At 42.3% G+C, this 17,317-nt stretch overlaps 6 protein-coding genes across 6 annotated transcripts; 2 read left to right on the top strand and 4 right to left on the bottom strand.

Moving 5' to 3' along the window:
- Window positions 1-47: 47 nt before the first annotated feature.
- BYT42DRAFT_597049 (uncharacterized protein) lies at window positions 48-2,275 on the bottom strand. The gene is made up of 5 exons (XM_051570940.1): window positions 1,683-2,275; window positions 986-1,607; window positions 764-925; window positions 343-692; window positions 48-283 (listed from the first exon to the last, which is right to left on the bottom strand). The coding sequence occupies exons 1-5, from the start codon at window positions 1,953-1,955 to the stop codon at window positions 251-253; spliced, it is 1,440 nt and encodes a 479-aa protein (XP_051427497.1). The 5' UTR covers window positions 1,956-2,275; the 3' UTR covers window positions 48-250.
- A 356-nt stretch (window positions 2,276-2,631) lies between these two features.
- Window positions 2,632-5,689, bottom strand: BYT42DRAFT_490684 (Vps16, C-terminal region-domain-containing protein; the record flags this gene model as incomplete). Its single annotated transcript, XM_051564020.1, has 15 exons — window positions 2,632-2,710; window positions 2,862-2,923; window positions 3,088-3,184; window positions 3,260-3,429; window positions 3,487-3,567; window positions 3,649-3,851; window positions 3,931-4,039; window positions 4,095-4,229; window positions 4,295-4,427; window positions 4,492-4,619; window positions 4,677-4,879; window positions 4,950-5,119; window positions 5,205-5,368; window positions 5,428-5,555; window positions 5,617-5,689. The coding sequence occupies 15 exons, from the start codon at window positions 5,687-5,689 to the stop codon at window positions 2,632-2,634; spliced, it is 1,935 nt and encodes a 644-aa protein (XP_051427496.1).
- Window positions 5,690-6,763: 1,074 nt separating this feature from the next.
- Window positions 6,764-9,686, top strand: BYT42DRAFT_543086 (Nup133 N terminal like-domain-containing protein; the record flags this gene model as incomplete). Its single annotated transcript, XM_051565659.1, has 12 exons — window positions 6,764-6,884; window positions 6,950-7,054; window positions 7,110-7,203; window positions 7,263-7,563; window positions 7,628-7,715; window positions 7,780-7,853; window positions 7,930-8,385; window positions 8,445-8,793; window positions 8,861-9,050; window positions 9,125-9,214; window positions 9,271-9,417; window positions 9,491-9,686. The coding sequence occupies 12 exons, from the start codon at window positions 6,764-6,766 to the stop codon at window positions 9,684-9,686; spliced, it is 2,211 nt and encodes a 736-aa protein (XP_051427495.1).
- A 312-nt stretch (window positions 9,687-9,998) lies between these two features.
- On the bottom strand, window positions 9,999-10,718 carry BYT42DRAFT_557287 (40S ribosomal protein S18; the record flags this gene model as incomplete). The annotated part of the gene is made up of 3 exons (XM_051566874.1): window positions 9,999-10,293; window positions 10,386-10,552; window positions 10,710-10,718. 3 exons carry the CDS (start codon window positions 10,716-10,718, stop codon window positions 9,999-10,001), a joined length of 471 nt encoding a protein of 156 aa, XP_051427494.1.
- A 230-nt stretch (window positions 10,719-10,948) lies between these two features.
- BYT42DRAFT_557284 (Rho GTPase activation protein) lies at window positions 10,949-12,743 on the bottom strand. The gene is made up of 4 exons (XM_051566873.1): window positions 12,318-12,743; window positions 12,127-12,249; window positions 11,803-12,036; window positions 10,949-11,738 (listed from the first exon to the last, which is right to left on the bottom strand). Exons 1-4 carry the CDS (start codon window positions 12,463-12,465, stop codon window positions 11,155-11,157), a joined length of 1,089 nt encoding a protein of 362 aa, XP_051427493.1. The 5' UTR covers window positions 12,466-12,743; the 3' UTR covers window positions 10,949-11,154.
- A 2,165-nt stretch (window positions 12,744-14,908) lies between these two features.
- BYT42DRAFT_597048 (uncharacterized protein) lies at window positions 14,909-17,022 on the top strand. The gene is given in 7 exon segments (XM_051570939.1): window positions 14,909-15,099; window positions 15,170-15,195; window positions 15,818-15,915; window positions 15,939-15,979; window positions 15,998-16,222; window positions 16,254-16,459; window positions 16,492-17,022. The coding sequence occupies 7 exon segments, from the start codon at window positions 15,025-15,027 to the stop codon at window positions 16,523-16,525; spliced, it is 705 nt and encodes a 234-aa protein (XP_051427492.1). The 5' UTR covers window positions 14,909-15,024; the 3' UTR covers window positions 16,526-17,022.
- The last annotated feature ends 295 nt before the right edge of the window (window positions 17,023-17,317 follow it).

The following is a 17,317-nucleotide window of genomic DNA, read 5'->3' as shown; positions in this document are numbered from 1 at the left end:
TTTATATTGCCATCGGAAAGTTTTTCCCTTATCTGTTACATTAGACTCCCGGTTCAAATGCGAATCAAGAAACTCCAAGCATTAGACATACATGAAGAAGGCATGTTCTGTGGCGGAAAACATGTGTTATATATTACAAAAGATCGACGTCTAGATGACTCGATAGAAGATGATATAGGATGGTATTAATCGAATCTACAGCTCGGGATAACAGTGATCGCAAATGATGGGAAAGGGAATGTCATGTGGGTTATTCTACTGACTCGCGTTCTTCTAGAGGTTGCTAAAATAGAGGAACGATACATGAGCCATTTTTCCTTTCATTCATAGTCAAATAAATACCTTGACATTATGGTCTGAGGGCCGTCGATAACGATGGTTGTTGTCCAGAAAAGCGGCAATTCTGACAGCTGTCATAAGAGGATGCCGTCCCGTGGTTCTGCGCTTCTGTAGAGGTGAAGGGGTGATTTTATTGCCTGGGATGGGACTGCCAGTCGGTGCTACCGCATTTTCTTGCTCTTTTGGCGATGATGGAGGAGAAGGCAGATGGGTATGTGGTGTGTGCGTTTGCTCTTTTTGGCTTAACAAGGCCAATGTGTCCTGAGATTCTTGCCATTGAGCAATGAAATGAGTGATATCTTGATCAATGTTTTGAAATCTTTCATGGATTCTTTCCATGCTATAGAGGGCAGCTAAATTTCGCTGTTTTAGTATGATGCCTTTTTTCGTAATCATTCTGGGCTCGGTTGGTTTTCTTATTTACCACGTCCAGCGGAAAGCGCTTTCGTATCATGACGACAAAGGAATAGCTTCGCTTGGATGTTCTTGACGCAGTTTTCAAGGGTCGAAAATCGGTTCAATAGCAATTGGGCACGTCGATCAATGGGTTCATGGCGGTCAGCGTCGTCATCCAAGCCATCATCGACTACGGAAAAAAAAAAGAAATGTTACCATAGGCACGACGCATGACTCGGAGGAAACTTACAATTTTCGGTTGTCAACAACGTTTGGAGATCGCCTAAATATTGTTTAAATTCACGCTTGATATTGGTCATGATTTGAATGACACGATTCCAATTTTTTTCATAGTCGCGTCTTTCCGAATCGTGACCCGTGGTCATAATGTCCAGTGCGAGGAAATGCATGACAAATTCTCTGCGCTTCCAGCGGATAGCATGGCTGATGTGATCCAAATCATCTAACGTAACAACCGAAGATAAAGTAGCGTTTTCAGGCGACACGTCGCGCAGAGAAGAAGGAGAATCCTCCAAATTGTACATGTCTTTAAGCCGAGTGATGCTTCGTTGGTCGGTTAGAGGATGAATCTGCGCTAGAAAGGATACCGTTTTTTGATAATGGGGGCGTAGCAACTCATCAAGCATTTTGACCATGTGAGCAGTTTGTCGTGATGATTGTTGCGATGTGATGGTAGCTAAACGCGGAGGCAAACCGGGTGGCGCTAGAGTGTACCCTTGGGAAATTAGTTGGATTTTTCGGATTTTATCTAACAACCGGATGACAATCGGATCACATCGCTGCGATAGTGAGAATATTTCGTGGATTTCATGCAGTGCTTTGCTGTGAATATGCCTAATATTTGCGTGTCGCTACATGCATGAAATCAGTGTCCTGTTCCCCCCTTTTTCTTAGCCATCCACGTTCTCCTTTTTTTTTTGACTTACATAATTGCGATAAAGAATGAAAACACCTATGGAGTGCGAAAGTCCGAGACACGCAGCGATCACACTTTTTCGGGAGAAATCCACAGCCACCGAGTAATTCCAATAGAAGGAGATAATGGCTGATAATGCAATCAGTGAAAGAAAGATGATGCACCGTTTGCGACTAGCCTGGCTGTCCCTGCTAGCCGTGTCCTGGTCACTGATATTATCGGGTAAATGGTCAGCTAAGTCAGTCAAAGGTGGGGACGATCCACAGCTTTGCCCGATCGGCATATCGTTAACGAGATTGGATGTGACAATGATATATTTGAACTGTTCTTCAAACGCTGTTTCTTGCTCATCGGGCAAGGATGTACTGAGGAGACTCTAGAAGCGGAGAGAACAAAGAAAGCAAGGCAAAATTGCCGCAAAACATTTAGAAGATATGCTTATCGTATGTGCTACGTTACATTAAAGTAGGGGATTCGAACCGTTCACGATATTGACATGCAGCGCATAATTGCACGTGCCAACAGAAAAAAGAAATAGAAAGTCGGGAAAATTTTACCTTTATTGAAGAACAACCGTGCCATAGCAATGGTAGAACGACGGTGTGAATGAGCCGACGGGACACTGCAGCGCGATGCGCACATAAAGTGGTCATGTGTTGAACGAAACGAACGAGAGATGGCGGCTGTACATTGGGAGGAATGGAGAGAATAACGAGCGTGACCAGAGTTAAGCACATGAATGTCTGCGGACAAGCAAGCCATTCGGGAGTCGACCAGGTCAACATGAACTGTGAAGGAATGGAGGGGTCTTGAATATGGAAAAATAAGTGAACAAGAACAGTGATACGTAATTTGAAAGTGATGAAAAGGACCAGAAAGAAAAAGAGGTATGAAAGAATCAAATCAAAGCTAAAATAGGGTTCACATTTTATAAAAATTGAACAAGTCACTATTTCGCTTTATTTGGTAGAGAGCTGGGCAAGCAAGGAATCTAGCTCTTGAGCCACAATATGGTTGGTACATTTTGCACGAACTTGTCTATACAATCACGTAATACATCCATTAGTCAATTATAACCATTCCGTCAGAAGCACCCCTTTCGCCCCTAGCAGACACTGAAATCGAAGAAGAATAAAAGAAACAGCCCAAAAACAGAAAGACACAATTAAACGGGTCCAAAACTCCTTACCTTAATCCTTCCATATCCTTGTTTAGGAACGCTTGTTCTCCTGCCTCTTTGAATGCACCAATCTTGACAAACAGCATCGGCCGCACGATAGGATCACACTTTAGAATATACTTGGAAGCTTCTTGGTATTGTCTGGCTTTAATGCATTCTTCCACAAAAGGCTATGATTGGCGGTCGCATTAGCCTGATGCAGCACTCTATGTTTGGTTGTGGTCACTAGACATACCTCAAAACCGATAGGTGATTTCTTGCTCTTGGCAAGTTTTTCCAAATTTTCCCAGTCGCGGATTTCCACCAATGTCCGTAACTTAATCCACCAAAACCTTGGCAATATTGGCCAGCGTTAAAATCATCACTGTAACAACAAGGCTTTTCATGCCAGCACTTTTGTGGCTCACCTTTTGTCTGGTACCTTGAATTCGGTTTTGACCTTGGTTGCTTTGCCGTGATGGCCTAGCATGGTACATTTCTGGATCGTTTCACTCACCGATAATCCGCTAAATGATTGATGGGTATCTTTTTCAAGCTGAACTTGAAATTGTAATAATTTCACAGCTTCATCCACAGCCTATGCCCCCATTGGAATGAATATTGCGGTTTCTTTTTGACGTTATACGGCTCTTACCTTTGCTTCAAATGCACGTTCGCGGTCATCGGCATACATTTTACTAGCAATTTTTAGCTTGCTTATTCGTTCTGCAACATCCTATGAAAAAAAAGTAGGGTGTGAGCAAACCCACATTGCCTAATCCCTGCTACTGAATGAATGGTGCAAAGGACTACCTACCGGATCTTCAAAACTTTCAGAAAGAATCACATTGGCGCTTTCGATTCTTCGATCGTCTTGATAATAAAAGTCTTTCAGCAACTCCTTGTCTTGTTCTTTACAATAAACCTCGAGAAGATCGCATGCTAATGGCTTATTGTTGATGATGCGGAAAAATTCGCCCAAGGGCAACTTGCGTTTAAGGTGGAAAATCACCAGGTATACTGTTCGCACAAGTGATCCATCATTATATCGCTCTTACGTGTAATTCGCATCACACACCATAATACAACGACCCCTTACCTAAATCTGTGTCGCCACTTTCAATGGCTTTCACCAAAGCCGTCTCATCTTCTTGCATTGACATCAACAGTGGCACTTGATCGGCTGCACGTGGTTCGTAATCAAGAAGCTATCCTATCCCATCAATACAAGGGAATGACTGACAGTGATCGATGAGGGTTTACCTTGGTAGCTAATCGCGTTTGTCCGGCATTGTATGCAGTTTTCGCAATTTCTGCATATGACAAGCCCGATTTATCTGAAAGTTTGTCCACAATCATGCGGCAAATTGATTCTTCATCTTCCGAGGACGATTTGATCTAAAAGAACAAAAAAGCTTGAGTCTACAAGAAAGATCCAAGAATAGCATGTGGCGTGACCGTACTTTTGCACAAGCCCAATTAATCAAAATCTTGTCAGTTCTAACTTTGAGGTATTCAGCTATCCGTATCGCTAGTAAATGGTGATTACGATAGACGAGGCGATCTATCAGTGCTTCCGGTGTCAAACGCTTGTATCTAAGCAGTCCACAAATGAATTTGCTGGTCTTTTGACGAATGACCCATTTCACCGGTTACTTACTGAGCATAAGTCAGCGGAATGGCAATATCATAAAATCGGACCGCGTTCAGAACGCGAATAGCTTGGGCCATATCTACAAATCGATCGGCATTATAATGTTCGAGGAAGCACTTTCCAAATGAAGCCGCCTTTTGCAAGAATCGATTAAGAGGATGCATATTGGTGGAACTAGCGGTTGCCAATACCTTTAAAAGCGCGCGTTGATAGTAGTGGTGAAATTCGAATCCGGCAGCTTCTATACAGCAGTCCACAGCATCTACTAATTCCGTTCGTATACTACGAATATTCTCGTCCGCTTTTGGGCTCTTTTTCTCGTAGTGTTCCAGTGCATCGAATAACATAGCCGCAGGGGAGGTTGACCCAATTTTGAAAATCTCTTCCGTTGCCGCTATTTGAAGATCAAGGTATCAATGTCACTATCGTTTTTCATTCATACAGGTCAAGATGCGTATGTGTACCTGGAATCTTTTGTAAAAATTCGTACTTGTCGTTGCTAATGATCTTGACACCATCAATTTCAGATGCCAAATAAATTGGATCTTCATACGAGAATTTGATCCAATCACCAAACGGGCCCACCATTAGGACGATCTTATCCCAATACAACACGACCGAATCCGTACCGCACCTGTTTGCAGAATCAAGTATGTCACTGTTTCCAGTTTCCTTCCGAAAAGCAAAAGTCTACCTGCTACTTGTTATTTGCTGCTTACCATACGAGTTGCTGTGGTGGGATCTTGGATTTTGTAGCGTACTCGGATAGATTCTTTTGGAAATCGGTAGAAACAACCCATAACTTTCCATCCGCTGTGAATAGCGCCAAAAACTTTCCATTGGGCGATACTGCCATCTTGGTGAATGGACCTTGTTGCAAAAGCTAATGTAACAAATGCTTAGCCCATGTTGTTGACCATCGTTAACATGTCTTTTTCATACCTGATCCTGAACTTCTTTGCTGTCAACCACGAGAATCGTGGAACTGGTCGCAATAAGAACCTCTACATGTCGACTGAGAGTGTACTGAGGAGGCACAACGGCCCAACTGTGCGGTGGATCCACCAGACCTATAATCGCACCATAGTAAATAATCTGATGTCGCATAAGCTGCTGACCATCTCCACCCACCTATGTCGGCCATCGGCTTGGGTTGAGGTTCTTCAAAGTTGGTGACAGAGATTAACTGATAACTGCCTGTCATTGCCACGAGTCCCCCGCTCCAGATCTGACAATCGATCACACCATATTCTTTGGCATCCTGTCATGTCGCTGATTAATTCACAGCTACCATAGATAAGTTCTTTTCGATCACATACATGACCCAAGGAAAACTGAGTATATTCGCCATGCAACGAATACATTTCAACCATGCCGTCTTCCATAACAACCACCAGCTTCTCCTGCTCCGTCCATCCGAGCGAAACAATACGTCCTTTATCCCACTATTACCATCGATTAGCATGACGAACTTTCCGATACCGTTCCCACGTATCCGCTGTATCATGCGCAAGTTGATACCTGAATTTGCTCAATCAGTTTTCCGGCAGCACTGTAGATGTAAATGGTTGGTTTGATAGGTTGCTGCTTTTGGAGTAATAGCACCTTTTTATCGTCTCTGATCATGGCTTTTCAACGCAAGGTTAGGTTTTTTTTTCTCGGGATATGCATAAATCCATCCGCCGACAAGGCTGGGGCGGCACAAGAAGACTGCTTACCAATAGGACCTCCATACGGTGCGCCTGCAATCATAAACTTAGAAAGGTCCGTTTGATTCCATGACAGCGAGTACACTTCTTGTTTTCTGACATTGTTCGACGCAACGGTTATTGAGAAGGGTTGAGCCGAAGACATAGTTTGTGATAGCTGATAAAATACCTGTAGAATCGGTCCTACAAGCGCAAGAAACGTTAGAAAGAGGTCAGCTGATAACGGTATCAAGTTCAAGAGGTACATTGAGTTGAATCCAATCCGATGTGGGATTGGGAGCCATGGCAGGAAGGGCAGTAGTGTTCAAGTTCGTGTTTGGAACTCCTTCGATGCTTCGAAATTCTTGTGGTTCGCTGCACAATGAATTAAACTCCGAAAATCGTTACTCGTCTCGGGGTGACGTCCTTTTTTTTATTTGGTCATTCAAACGCGCTCGTATTTTTTTATTTGTGTTAGCGCAGAAAAGAAAGCCATCGCGTACCTCTTTTTTTCATTGTTCCCCAGTACCACAACTTCGAGGACGTCTATCCGAGAGCACAAATAACGGATTCAGACTATACAGTACCCAATGAGCCTCAACAGACTATCTTCCGAAGAGATCGGCCATGCCGTCATTGACGCTGCCACCATTGTCGACCATCGAAAGACTCTAGATATCGGGTTTCCCGATATTAGCGACGCTTTTACCGGTATTTTATATCTAATTGCTTTGTTTCTTGGACTGAAGAAACTGATATCATTATCGCTCCCATAGCTGACAGCTTGAACAATTACGAAGTCGCCGCCGATACCAACGTGCAGTCCATCGTCTTGAAGCACGCTTTTACTATGCCACCCTCGCTGCTTCAACCATTGCAACGTAAGATCATCCGCAGTTAACATGCCTGTGCTTAGCACTCATACGATCACATTAGAAAACCGTGCAGCAAAGGCCGGCATTTTGACGGACATTAACATGTTGTACTTCATTATTGGCAATCAACTTTATCTGTGGGATTATGTTGAACGGTAATCCATTGTTCTGCTGTCAAGAAGCTTCAAAAACTTTCATACTCATTTACCCTTAGGACCGAAGCAAAAATCTATGAAGATGCCTCCGAAATTGTCAACGTCGCAGTCGTTAAGCCCAAAGCCAACATTTTCAACGACGAGGTCTCCCATGTTCTCGTGGTAGCCACCAAGCGCGATATTAGCTTGGTAGCGTTGTCTTTCAAACGTGACGCGGGAAACAACAGTCAAGTTACATTTTACCGCAGTGGCATTAGCACATCTTCCAGTGGAGTTCAAATGGTATCCATTATCGGTAACCAGCTCGGTCGTATCTTCATGTTAGGCGATGACGGCAATGTGTGGGAGCTTGAATACAAGGTAATGAGAAAAGAAAAAAAGGGATGACACAGAAACAAGTGAGAGTAACTGGACCTGGCTCTAGCAAGAGGAAGGTTGGTTCACCAATCGATGCTTCAAACGATTACACCCAACGGTTTCGACTTTATCCTTCTTTATGAGATCCTACCATGGTAAGATTGAATCCGTCTGACAGTTTGTAGTAGGCAAGATTCTGACTTATGGTTAATGCGATAGATCCATGTGTTGCCATTGCTCTCAATGAAACGGGCGACGTTCTTTACCAGCTGTTCAACAGTTCCCATATTCAAGTAAGCTTTTAAGAGGATAGCCCTAGATCATAAAGTGTTCATTCATTAACTTGCTTGTGGTATCATGGTGATTTAGGTGACTTACCTCGGCAAGGACCAAACCTCGTTTATCAATGTCGCCAAACATACGAATATCGCTCACGAATCGAACCTGATGTGTCCAAACTCACCTTTACTCGATAATGCTCAATTTAAAATCATATCCATTCATCCGACTCTGGAATCCAAGAAATACCAACTCGTGGCCATCACATCGACGGGCTGCAGATTATATTTTACTCAATACAAGCGTACATCCAATCCTAGCGACGGTCCAACTACTTTGGAATTAATTCACGTTCGCACGCCTCCAACAAATAATTTGCAACAGAATTCAGCGACACCGACTTCCGTATCTTCAAACGCGGGGCCGTCACCTCAAGTAGTAGGAAAGACACTGTACAAAGATGGAGTGTTGTTATTGGTCAACAAAATCAATGGAGAAGAGCGATTAATATCTGCATGTCCTGATATTGGCCGCTTGGCGAATTTGGTGCGTATGAAAATGTCGGATGGTGTCGTTCTCTGTATTAACAGATGTGACATTAATAGGGTGCACGAGCCGGTCTCGCGGAATTCAGCAGCAATATCAAACTCGAAGGAGATATTATTGCCATGACCGAACTGGCGGGCCCCGGATCAAGTATCAATGAACTTGCTGCGGCGCCAAGCAGTCGCGCGCGACATTTCTTAGTGTTTACCACTACTACTGTGAATGTGCTCATGAAACAACGACCCGTCGATATGCTTCACAATCTGTTGATGAGCACTGGAACCGACATCCGAGCTCGTATGCAAGATTTCCAGTTCTTCTTTAATCACTTTGGCCCCGTATTTTCATGCGCGTTATGTTTCGATATTGTATCGAGCACCGTCACCGAGTTACCCAGCGGAGTGGATCGTAAGCACTGATTCAACCTATTGCTCTTGCAGTAAATTTGAAAAATGCTAATGGATTACTTTTCCAGTCACCGCCAACCCTCCTGTCTCGGCATCACTTGTCAAGGGAGCCACGGAGCTGCTCGCCAGATTCGGATCCAGCATTTCCATGTTTAGGGAGAGCACAACACAATCATTTACGAGCCGACATGACGGCTTGGCCCTTTACATCCATCGATTAATCACACCGGCTTGGTTGCGAACTATCGTGTCTACTTCGTAAGTGAAATGGCTCTTTGTGTTTTTTGTTATCCTTTTGCACCGCTGAACTAAATGCTAATCACATCCCATAGTCCTAATGGACAGTATATCAGCACCCTTCCTCGAAAGAATTTGTTGACGTTACAAGCAACTTTGTCCAGACTCCATGAATTCTTACAATTGTAAGTTGGGTTGATATCGTGTCAATCGGGAATAGGCGCTTACTTGTTACACGTAGGAGTGGTGTGGCGGATCCATTACTCAACGCAAGAACAGCAGAAGAACAGTCGCTATGGGAACAGTATATTTTCATCGCTTTGGTGTCAGAAACTTTGACCTTTTTATTATATCTTCTTGATAACGACCCATCCAAGTTAGTGCAAAGGTAAGATCATGTCTTTTTCATCATGTTGGTTGGCATGTTTTAGCTTACTCATGTATTATTTTTTCATTCACAGCTTGAGTACCAAGGCGCTTACGGCATTTAGATCAATTACATTGAAAGACTTATTGACGACCTCTGAAGGACGATCACTATGCTGCGAATTGGTCAAAGCTTTGGAGAAGGAACATCTTGCAAAGTACGGCAACGCAGATCTTGTTCACGATGTCTTGCAAAGTCATTGCAGTAACTTTTCCAAGCTTGCGAAATAAATGTGTGTAAAATGGGGCATTATCATAAAAAAAAAAGGCATTCGTTATCAGTAGATGCGTGTAGGTCGATAAAGACAAGACCACTGTTCTCTTAGAAATCAAAAGCACTCATGAAAGAAAATAAAAATACAATCATCCAATGAGATCAATTTCAGCTGCATTTTGATTGTAACAAAAATACGAAATGTGTGAATGGTTTTATTTCGTTTGTTGCGTGTCGCTGTGAAGCTATGAATCTATACACAAGGGAAAAACGAGCGTATTAATCAATATGGAGTCACTTAAAACAATGATATCCCTATATCAACTTACTTATTTCTTCTTGGAGACACCAACGGTTCTACCGCGACGACCAGTGGTCTTGGTGTGTTGACCGCGGACACGGAGACCCCAGAAGTGACGGAGACCACGGTGGTTACGGATCTTCTTCAAGCGTTCGAGATCTTCACGCATCTTGGTGTCAAGAACGTTGGAGATGACCTGGCTGTACTTGCCGTCAATGATATCCTTCTGTCTGTTAAGGAACCAGTTGGGAATCTTGTACTGGGCAGGGTTCTGGAGGATAGTGACGATGCGTTCCAATTCTTCGTTGGTGCATTCACCAGCTCTGTAAGGAAAAGAAAAGCAAACACGTCAGTTCCCGAATGGTCTCTTGAATTGATATAGCTGAATGTAGTCTTTTTTTTCTTTTTTCGTTACCTCTTGTTGAGATCGACATCAGCCTTCTTGCAGGCAATGTTGGCGAAACGGCGACCAACACCCTTGACGGAGGTCAAGGCAATGGTAATCTTATTCTTACCGTCAACGTTGGTGTTGAGGAGACGAATAATGTGCTGGAACTGATTCCTCTCGGGAACAACGAGCGACTATAATGAAAAAGGTAGGGTTAGTCCACGGTCGGGAATCGAGTGCTTCATGGGTTCCATGGCGTCGGCGATGATAGAGCAGGAAAAAAAAACGAATAATCCATCCATCCATCCAACAATCGATTCATCCGTCTTTCATCACACATCCTGAGGTTACTGCATCCATTCGATTCGATTATTTCTGCTCTTTCTCGCCAACGTCTGGTAAACGGTCGGGATTGCATACCATCTTTACGAAAAGGGAAGATTCATTCTTTTGGCAGGCGGTGCACACATTCATACGGGTCCTTGGGTCGCCGTGACTTTCGAAATTCGGGGATGCGGCGGGGATTAAAAATACTGTGCACTTTTTTTGCCCTGCTCCCTCAATCACACATTTGATTGAAACCACTTTGTCACACACCCAAAAAAAAGTACATCGTACTGAACAAAAAGGTGATGAGTTGTGAACATAAATCATATTATTTATAAAAGAGGAGAAAAGATAGCATATGTGGCGTATGTCATACAAAATATGTACATGTATAAAATCTGTTGAGCTTAGAAAGAAGAAAAAATATCCATAAGAAGAGAAACATGCATATGAGGAAAACTGGCATAGGTTAATTTAAAGAGGATCGAAGTGAGGAGACCGAAGCAAGTCGCCGTATCATTCGATGATGGGTCCTTCTGTTGACATCGTCTAATTCTCTTCGTTTGGCGCGAATCGATTCCTTCAGTGGCGGGGCTACGGCGATCGTCTCGGAGCAAAACTGGGACATGAAAATGTGGAAAGGAGGTGGAGGAGATGGTGTGACAACGGCAGGCGGAGAAGGTGTGCGCGAAGGCAAGGTAACTGTGTAGTGCGATTTCTGACGCTGTTGATACAAGATATTCAGAATCAGCTGATGCTCGGAAATCATGATGCGCCAGAGATGAGTCCACTGAGTGTTCCGTTCAATGAGGAGTTCCATGTCTTCTTTACTGGGCGATTGTCGTCTCTTTTTCTTGGACAGCGGAAGCTCTTTCAACGTCTGTTCCAGACCGGTACATACAGGTGCCAAGACAACCGCTAAAGCTTCAGGATTCATCATGTTCAAGTCACTGTAGGTTTGCATTTCGGAAGCCAATATCAAAATGTAGAATAGCAAGTGATGATGCGCTTGAGGTAATTCAGTGATCAGTTCAGCCAAGATCTTGACAGCGGCTACGTAAGGAATTTTTTAGTTAGCCTTCATGGTCTTGAGGATATGTTACATGGTTTTACTTACCTTTTTCATCTTTGTAATCTGTTACTGCGAGAAATTTATCATGGAAGAGGGGTGGAATGACCGGGACAGGCAATTGGCGCAGGTACTTCTTCACGATACTGGTAATTGTATGAATATCATGTTTTGATAAATCAATGGATTTGCTGTGTGTCCCGGGAAAATCAAACCGTCGTTCCAATGATGCGACTTCGGAAGCTGCACCTGATAATCGAAACAATCCTTCCACTTTCAAACCTACAATAGCCCCCCAAACACGGAAGTTAAAACCAAAAATCCCGTGTGATATCATGCAATGTAACGTTCGATTTTTTTTTTTGGTTTTACCTCGTTTGATAATTTCGGTAAAGCATAGATACACTGGAGCTGGGACACGTAAACCTTGGGGAGTCAGTATTCCGCATTGAGCGGCACATTCCAATGGCGCACCAAATATTCCCTGAGGATTGACTATTGTGCATCATCATCATGTGAGATCGACCGTCAAAAGTCATTGTCCGATAATAAAGAGTAAAAACCTTTTTGTTGATTGTAATGAAAGAGTTGAGGTCGACATGATCGACCTTTGAGAAAATCCCAGAGATATTGTCTTTTGCTGTACCCTTTGAGTGGTTCAGATTGAGTGGTTCGCGTGGATGAACTCGGTGTGAGAATCATAGTGTGCATAGATTGTTGATGGTTGGCAGAGAGGAAGAGAGAGAAAAATAAATTCGAATAAATAATAAAGGCTGATAATGTATATTTTTCATGTGTAACGCCAATGCGTCAAGGTCGAAAGAAAGCACCGATAATGTAGAAAATGCAACCCACGCACACACGTTTTAGGCTTGGAACAAAACACAGCAACGAAACCAAAAGAAACAGGAATAAACGAAATTGGGTGAGGAAATAAAGAAATTTGTTTGAAGTAAGCAATGCGAAAAGGCAGTGATGAGGGAAAAAAAAAAAAAAAAAAAAAAAAAAAAAAGGAAAAAAAAGAACAACGATATAAAAAGAGTAGTTTGTCTTCCGCATGAAAAACAACAGACTTCCTTTTCCGGTAGATTGACGGTGAATGCGTTCTGTGGGACGAAACGCTTCATTTGTCTGCCTTGCACGCTTGAGTTACTCACGCTATCATTTCCAAATGGGAAATCGCCGTTTCAAACTCATTGTAAACTAGAAAAACCATGTCCATAAATTGCCACCAAATACTAACTGTAAACGTTGGTATTGTTAGAACTTGTCCTTCGACTTATTTTTACACACCAACTGTCATTTAAGAAAGTTTCCGTTGCCTTTTTTCTATGTAAACAAAAATTCAATAACTCCTCCGCCCTCGTTTCTGTTTGTGTACTCTGTATAACACCATCTAAACCTTGGCACCAATGTTTTTCAGTGTCTAAAACCATATATTTGTTATTGGATTGGATACAATGATCAACCGTCGACTACAATACTCTCATCGCATACTGGCTATACCGTTGTGAGCGACGAAGCTTAATGATGTGTCCTATACCATAGATGTACTAGTATGAAGTAATAAGGAATTTCTGATTTTGGAACTGTGATTGAGAGTTTAGGCTACTGTGAATGGCACTTTAAACTTTAGCTCTTGATACGTTACTGTGAGTATGACTGCAACACATACAGGGTATTAACGTTAGTGAACTCACTGCTGTGATGATGCTCATCTATTATTTATCCTAAACTTCGATATCCTGCACAACGTTAAAAGAAGGATTAACAGTAATAATATTGTGCGAGAATTTAAAAATAGAGTCATGATCAGGCGCGGCATGCTTGAGATGCCAAGCAAGAAGTCAAATTTGACTACATCGATGCATTTGACTAAATTCGGTCATAATCTCAACTCGGCTTTGGTAGATCGTAGATCGTAGATCGGAAATCTGGTTTTTGTATTACAAACTGTTTACAAGTAGTACTGCAATACCAGTTGCTGAATAAGGAATCGACTACATACTAGTGAACTCGTGAAAATACATGGTGAGATTTCAGCTTACCAGCTCGCTTTTGGAATCAGTTTGGAAATTCCGAACCAATACTTTTAACATATTATATGTTGTATGCTAAAATCTAATTCGATTTAAGCATTACTTTTTGTGCTTCCCGGGGTGATTCCAAAACCGAGTGGTGCCTGTACTCTTGGTATAGCGTTATTATATTTTCCACTCTCACTGTAATCTAATTGTTTCTGTTCCTGGGGCATTTGTCTATACCCATTTACAATAAGCTCTGTTGCCGAAACTGAATCCAACGATTAAATACTACTAAATGAAAGTAACGTCTCTGAGATCGTCAGTTTTATAGCCAGTGTATCAGCAATAGCACGCGCTATTTCTGACAGGTTTTCTTGGGGCGGATTTTTGACTCAAAGAGATCTGCCTGGGTTCCATTGAAAAATTGGATTTAGAATAACATGATGGGGTTCGTTGAAAGCAATCTTTCTCTTTTCTTTCCTTCCCTCTTGCTGCCTTTTCCATTTGCTGCCATATGGCACAACAAAGTTGCAAAGTGAAACAAAAAAAGATCAGATACGCCTCCTATCGCTGGTATGAAATGGTTTTCCTGCGCGCCTTCGTACGAAGATTTCTCTTAACATTCGGTGGCTTTTAGGCATTATTCCAACCTCATCCGATGCAAATAGGGGCAAAAGCCGGGTAAAGGCTCTGTCATGCAAAGAAAATGTTGAAAGATAATGAAAATGAAGCTAAGACGGCATAGACGTATATGACAAATGGATCTTTTTGTGTAATATGCTTCCATTTCTTTGCTTGATCACTCACATCCTCAACGTAACTGCAAAACAACAGTACCCATCATCACTTGCAATCAATAATTATTGATCGCTTAATTCAATATACTGAATATGGTTAGTTTTTGCATATGGTCAAAAACAATAAAATGAGATCAAGTTCAAGCACTTCAATGTCAAATATACTGCGAAGCAGAGAGCAAAGCAAACTTAGCTCCACAAAAAGCGAGCAAGAAGGAATTGAAGAAAGACGCGAAGGTGTGTCCCACGTGTCACCAACCTGGCTACAGCCCGCCCGTTGAACAAAATATGAGGCGCTTACGTCCCGAAAAAAACGAACCTCAGTTGTCAAAACTTCACTCAAAAGCATCTTTCGAAATATAGCTTCATCGAAACGTTACAGAAACGTTTATCCTTACTGTTATCTACCTCGGATCGATTTGTGGGATCATTATCTCCTGGGATGACTTATGGCAGCGACAAATGTTGCAAACTATTATCCGGAGCTTTTTACGATGTTCTTCCCCACTACACCGCCCTTCCAAGTCAGTCCCAACGTCCAAGTTGTTATGGTTGGGAATTTTTGACGTCTCAAATTTAACCCAATGAACAAAGCTCCATTCTGTACTCAGGTTCAAAACGTGCATACGGCGTATCATGGCAACAAAAAATATCCGCTCGTTATTTTACATACGGCGCACAATAACAAAGGCCGTCCCAGCCCATTTAGCGCAGTGGGTAGCGGTTTTCTTGTTGATTTCATGAAAGCTGTCCAACCAGCTACAAGCTTGCTTTCCCAACTTAGATTGGAAATTTCCAGCATACATTTAAAGTGGTAGGTATGCAGCGGTTGCAACTGCTACCACCTGACTAATTGATTTCTTGTTAGGATGAGTTGCGTATTTTTTAGCCCATCCCTGTTTTGGTGTAAGCTTCTGTAGTTTTGAAAACTTTATTTACGTACTCTTTCCATTTTAAGCATGAGAGTATTTATAGTATATGCTATTACAGTGATTCCAACAAGCAATGTCGTACACAGTCAAAATTGATGTCGCCAGCCAATCAACAATGATGTCGAGTGTTGTTCAACATCAATTTTCTGCTCTCCGGACTGGAAGTCGTATTTTTAGAAACTGTGTCGCGTTGCTTTGAAATGATGTCGTGTCACCCAATGATTTCTTGGCACTCGAAAAATATAAAGGAAGGCTTATCTGTATCCGCTCGTTTATTTTTCTTCTTCAATCATTACATTTTTAACATGAGCACAATATTTTTGTTCGAGGATGGGCATGGAAATGTCGTTGATGAGAATGGTGGTCCTGAACCCATGGAGTACATTGTTGATCAGGATGAATTTGTTTGTTGAGACGATTGCGACTCACAGTGAGTACTTGGAGCATGCTACCTCTGGTGGGTTATCTCGAGGTTGCCCAATGCTGATAGAAAGGCCAAAAAGATGAAGACATTCGAATGAAGGAGGCTAATGTCAAACGTGATTATGTGCGTTATACCATTCAAGATAAGGTTAGATTTTTCGACCTGAAGATTGAAAAGTGTATGAGCGCCTCAGCTGCAGCGAAGCAGTTGGGCATTCACATTCGTACCGCGCAGAGATGGGTGAAGCAATATAACGCGTGTCCTGATAGCATTTTTGAGAGTCGTAAGCAGGTTGGTCGTAAATGTTATTTTGACTGACGAGCATAAGTTAGCTGTTGTCGGCTTCATTGATGCAAACCCATCTGCTTCTGTTGCTGAAGTGACTGACCATTTGTTGAGCCGCTTCGATGACCTGAAAGTTTCCGGAAGCACAGTTTATAATTTCATGAGAAACGAATGCAATCTTTCCTTGAAGAAGGCTGACTTTCATTTCATCGAAAGAAACAGTCAAGCGAAGATTGAGGAGCGGTACGATTGGGTTCGCATATGGGAAAACACAGACATGAACTTTTTGACGAATTGTGTGTTTCTTGACGAGTCGGCCTTCGATATCAATATGAAACGGTCAAGAGCTTGGTCTAGAAAAGGTACGCGTGCTATTGTTACCCGGCCAACAACGAGAGCAAACACGACGTCTATATTAGGTGCCATCTCTGCTGCAGAATTGATCAATGTTGGTGTAAAAAAACCGAGACCTGCCAAGAAGAGAAAGGCTGAAGGATATGTTAGTTCAGGAACCGTGACAGGCCACTATATCAGTTTCTTGAAAATGACTCTCGATGAAATGGACAAATATCCACATATGAAGGGCCACTACATAGTCATGGATAATGCACCCATTCACACGCATGAAAACATAAAGAAGTATATTGAGTATCGAGGATACAAGTGTGTTTATCTTCCTACTTATTCCCCTGAACTTAATCCAATAGAACAATTTTGGGCTGTAGCAAAGAGCAAGGTTAAGCGTCATAGATTTTTACAAGAGGACACTTTATCAAAAAGAATTACAGATGCATGTAAGAGTGTGGACAAAAGTCACTTCAAAGGTTTCGTTTCGCATTCCTTCAATTGCTGGGATAAATGTCGAAACAAAGTGCCCATGTAATAGCTACGCTTTGGACTAAGTTGAATAATGTAATGGAGTCATCTTGAAATTGGCACATTGGACATCGTTTTGTCTTCGTAAATTGAAAGTGAACAGATAGCTATGATACAAACATACAACGACACAAGCCATCACAAAGATCTACGGAAAAATTTCTCGGCAAGCACAAATCGATAGACGAATTCGTGACACCTTTGTAAGATGGTAAAGATGGTGTC

The sequence above is a fragment of the Radiomyces spectabilis genome (genome assembly GCF_025331425.1).
Source record: "Radiomyces spectabilis strain NRRL 2753 chromosome Unknown BYT42scaffold_2, whole genome shotgun sequence".
Lineage (NCBI taxonomy): Eukaryota > Fungi > Mucoromycota > Mucoromycetes > Mucorales > Radiomycetaceae > Radiomyces > Radiomyces spectabilis.
The sequence above is the reverse complement of the archived record's forward strand: the minus strand, read 5'-3'. Positions and strand labels throughout refer to the sequence as shown.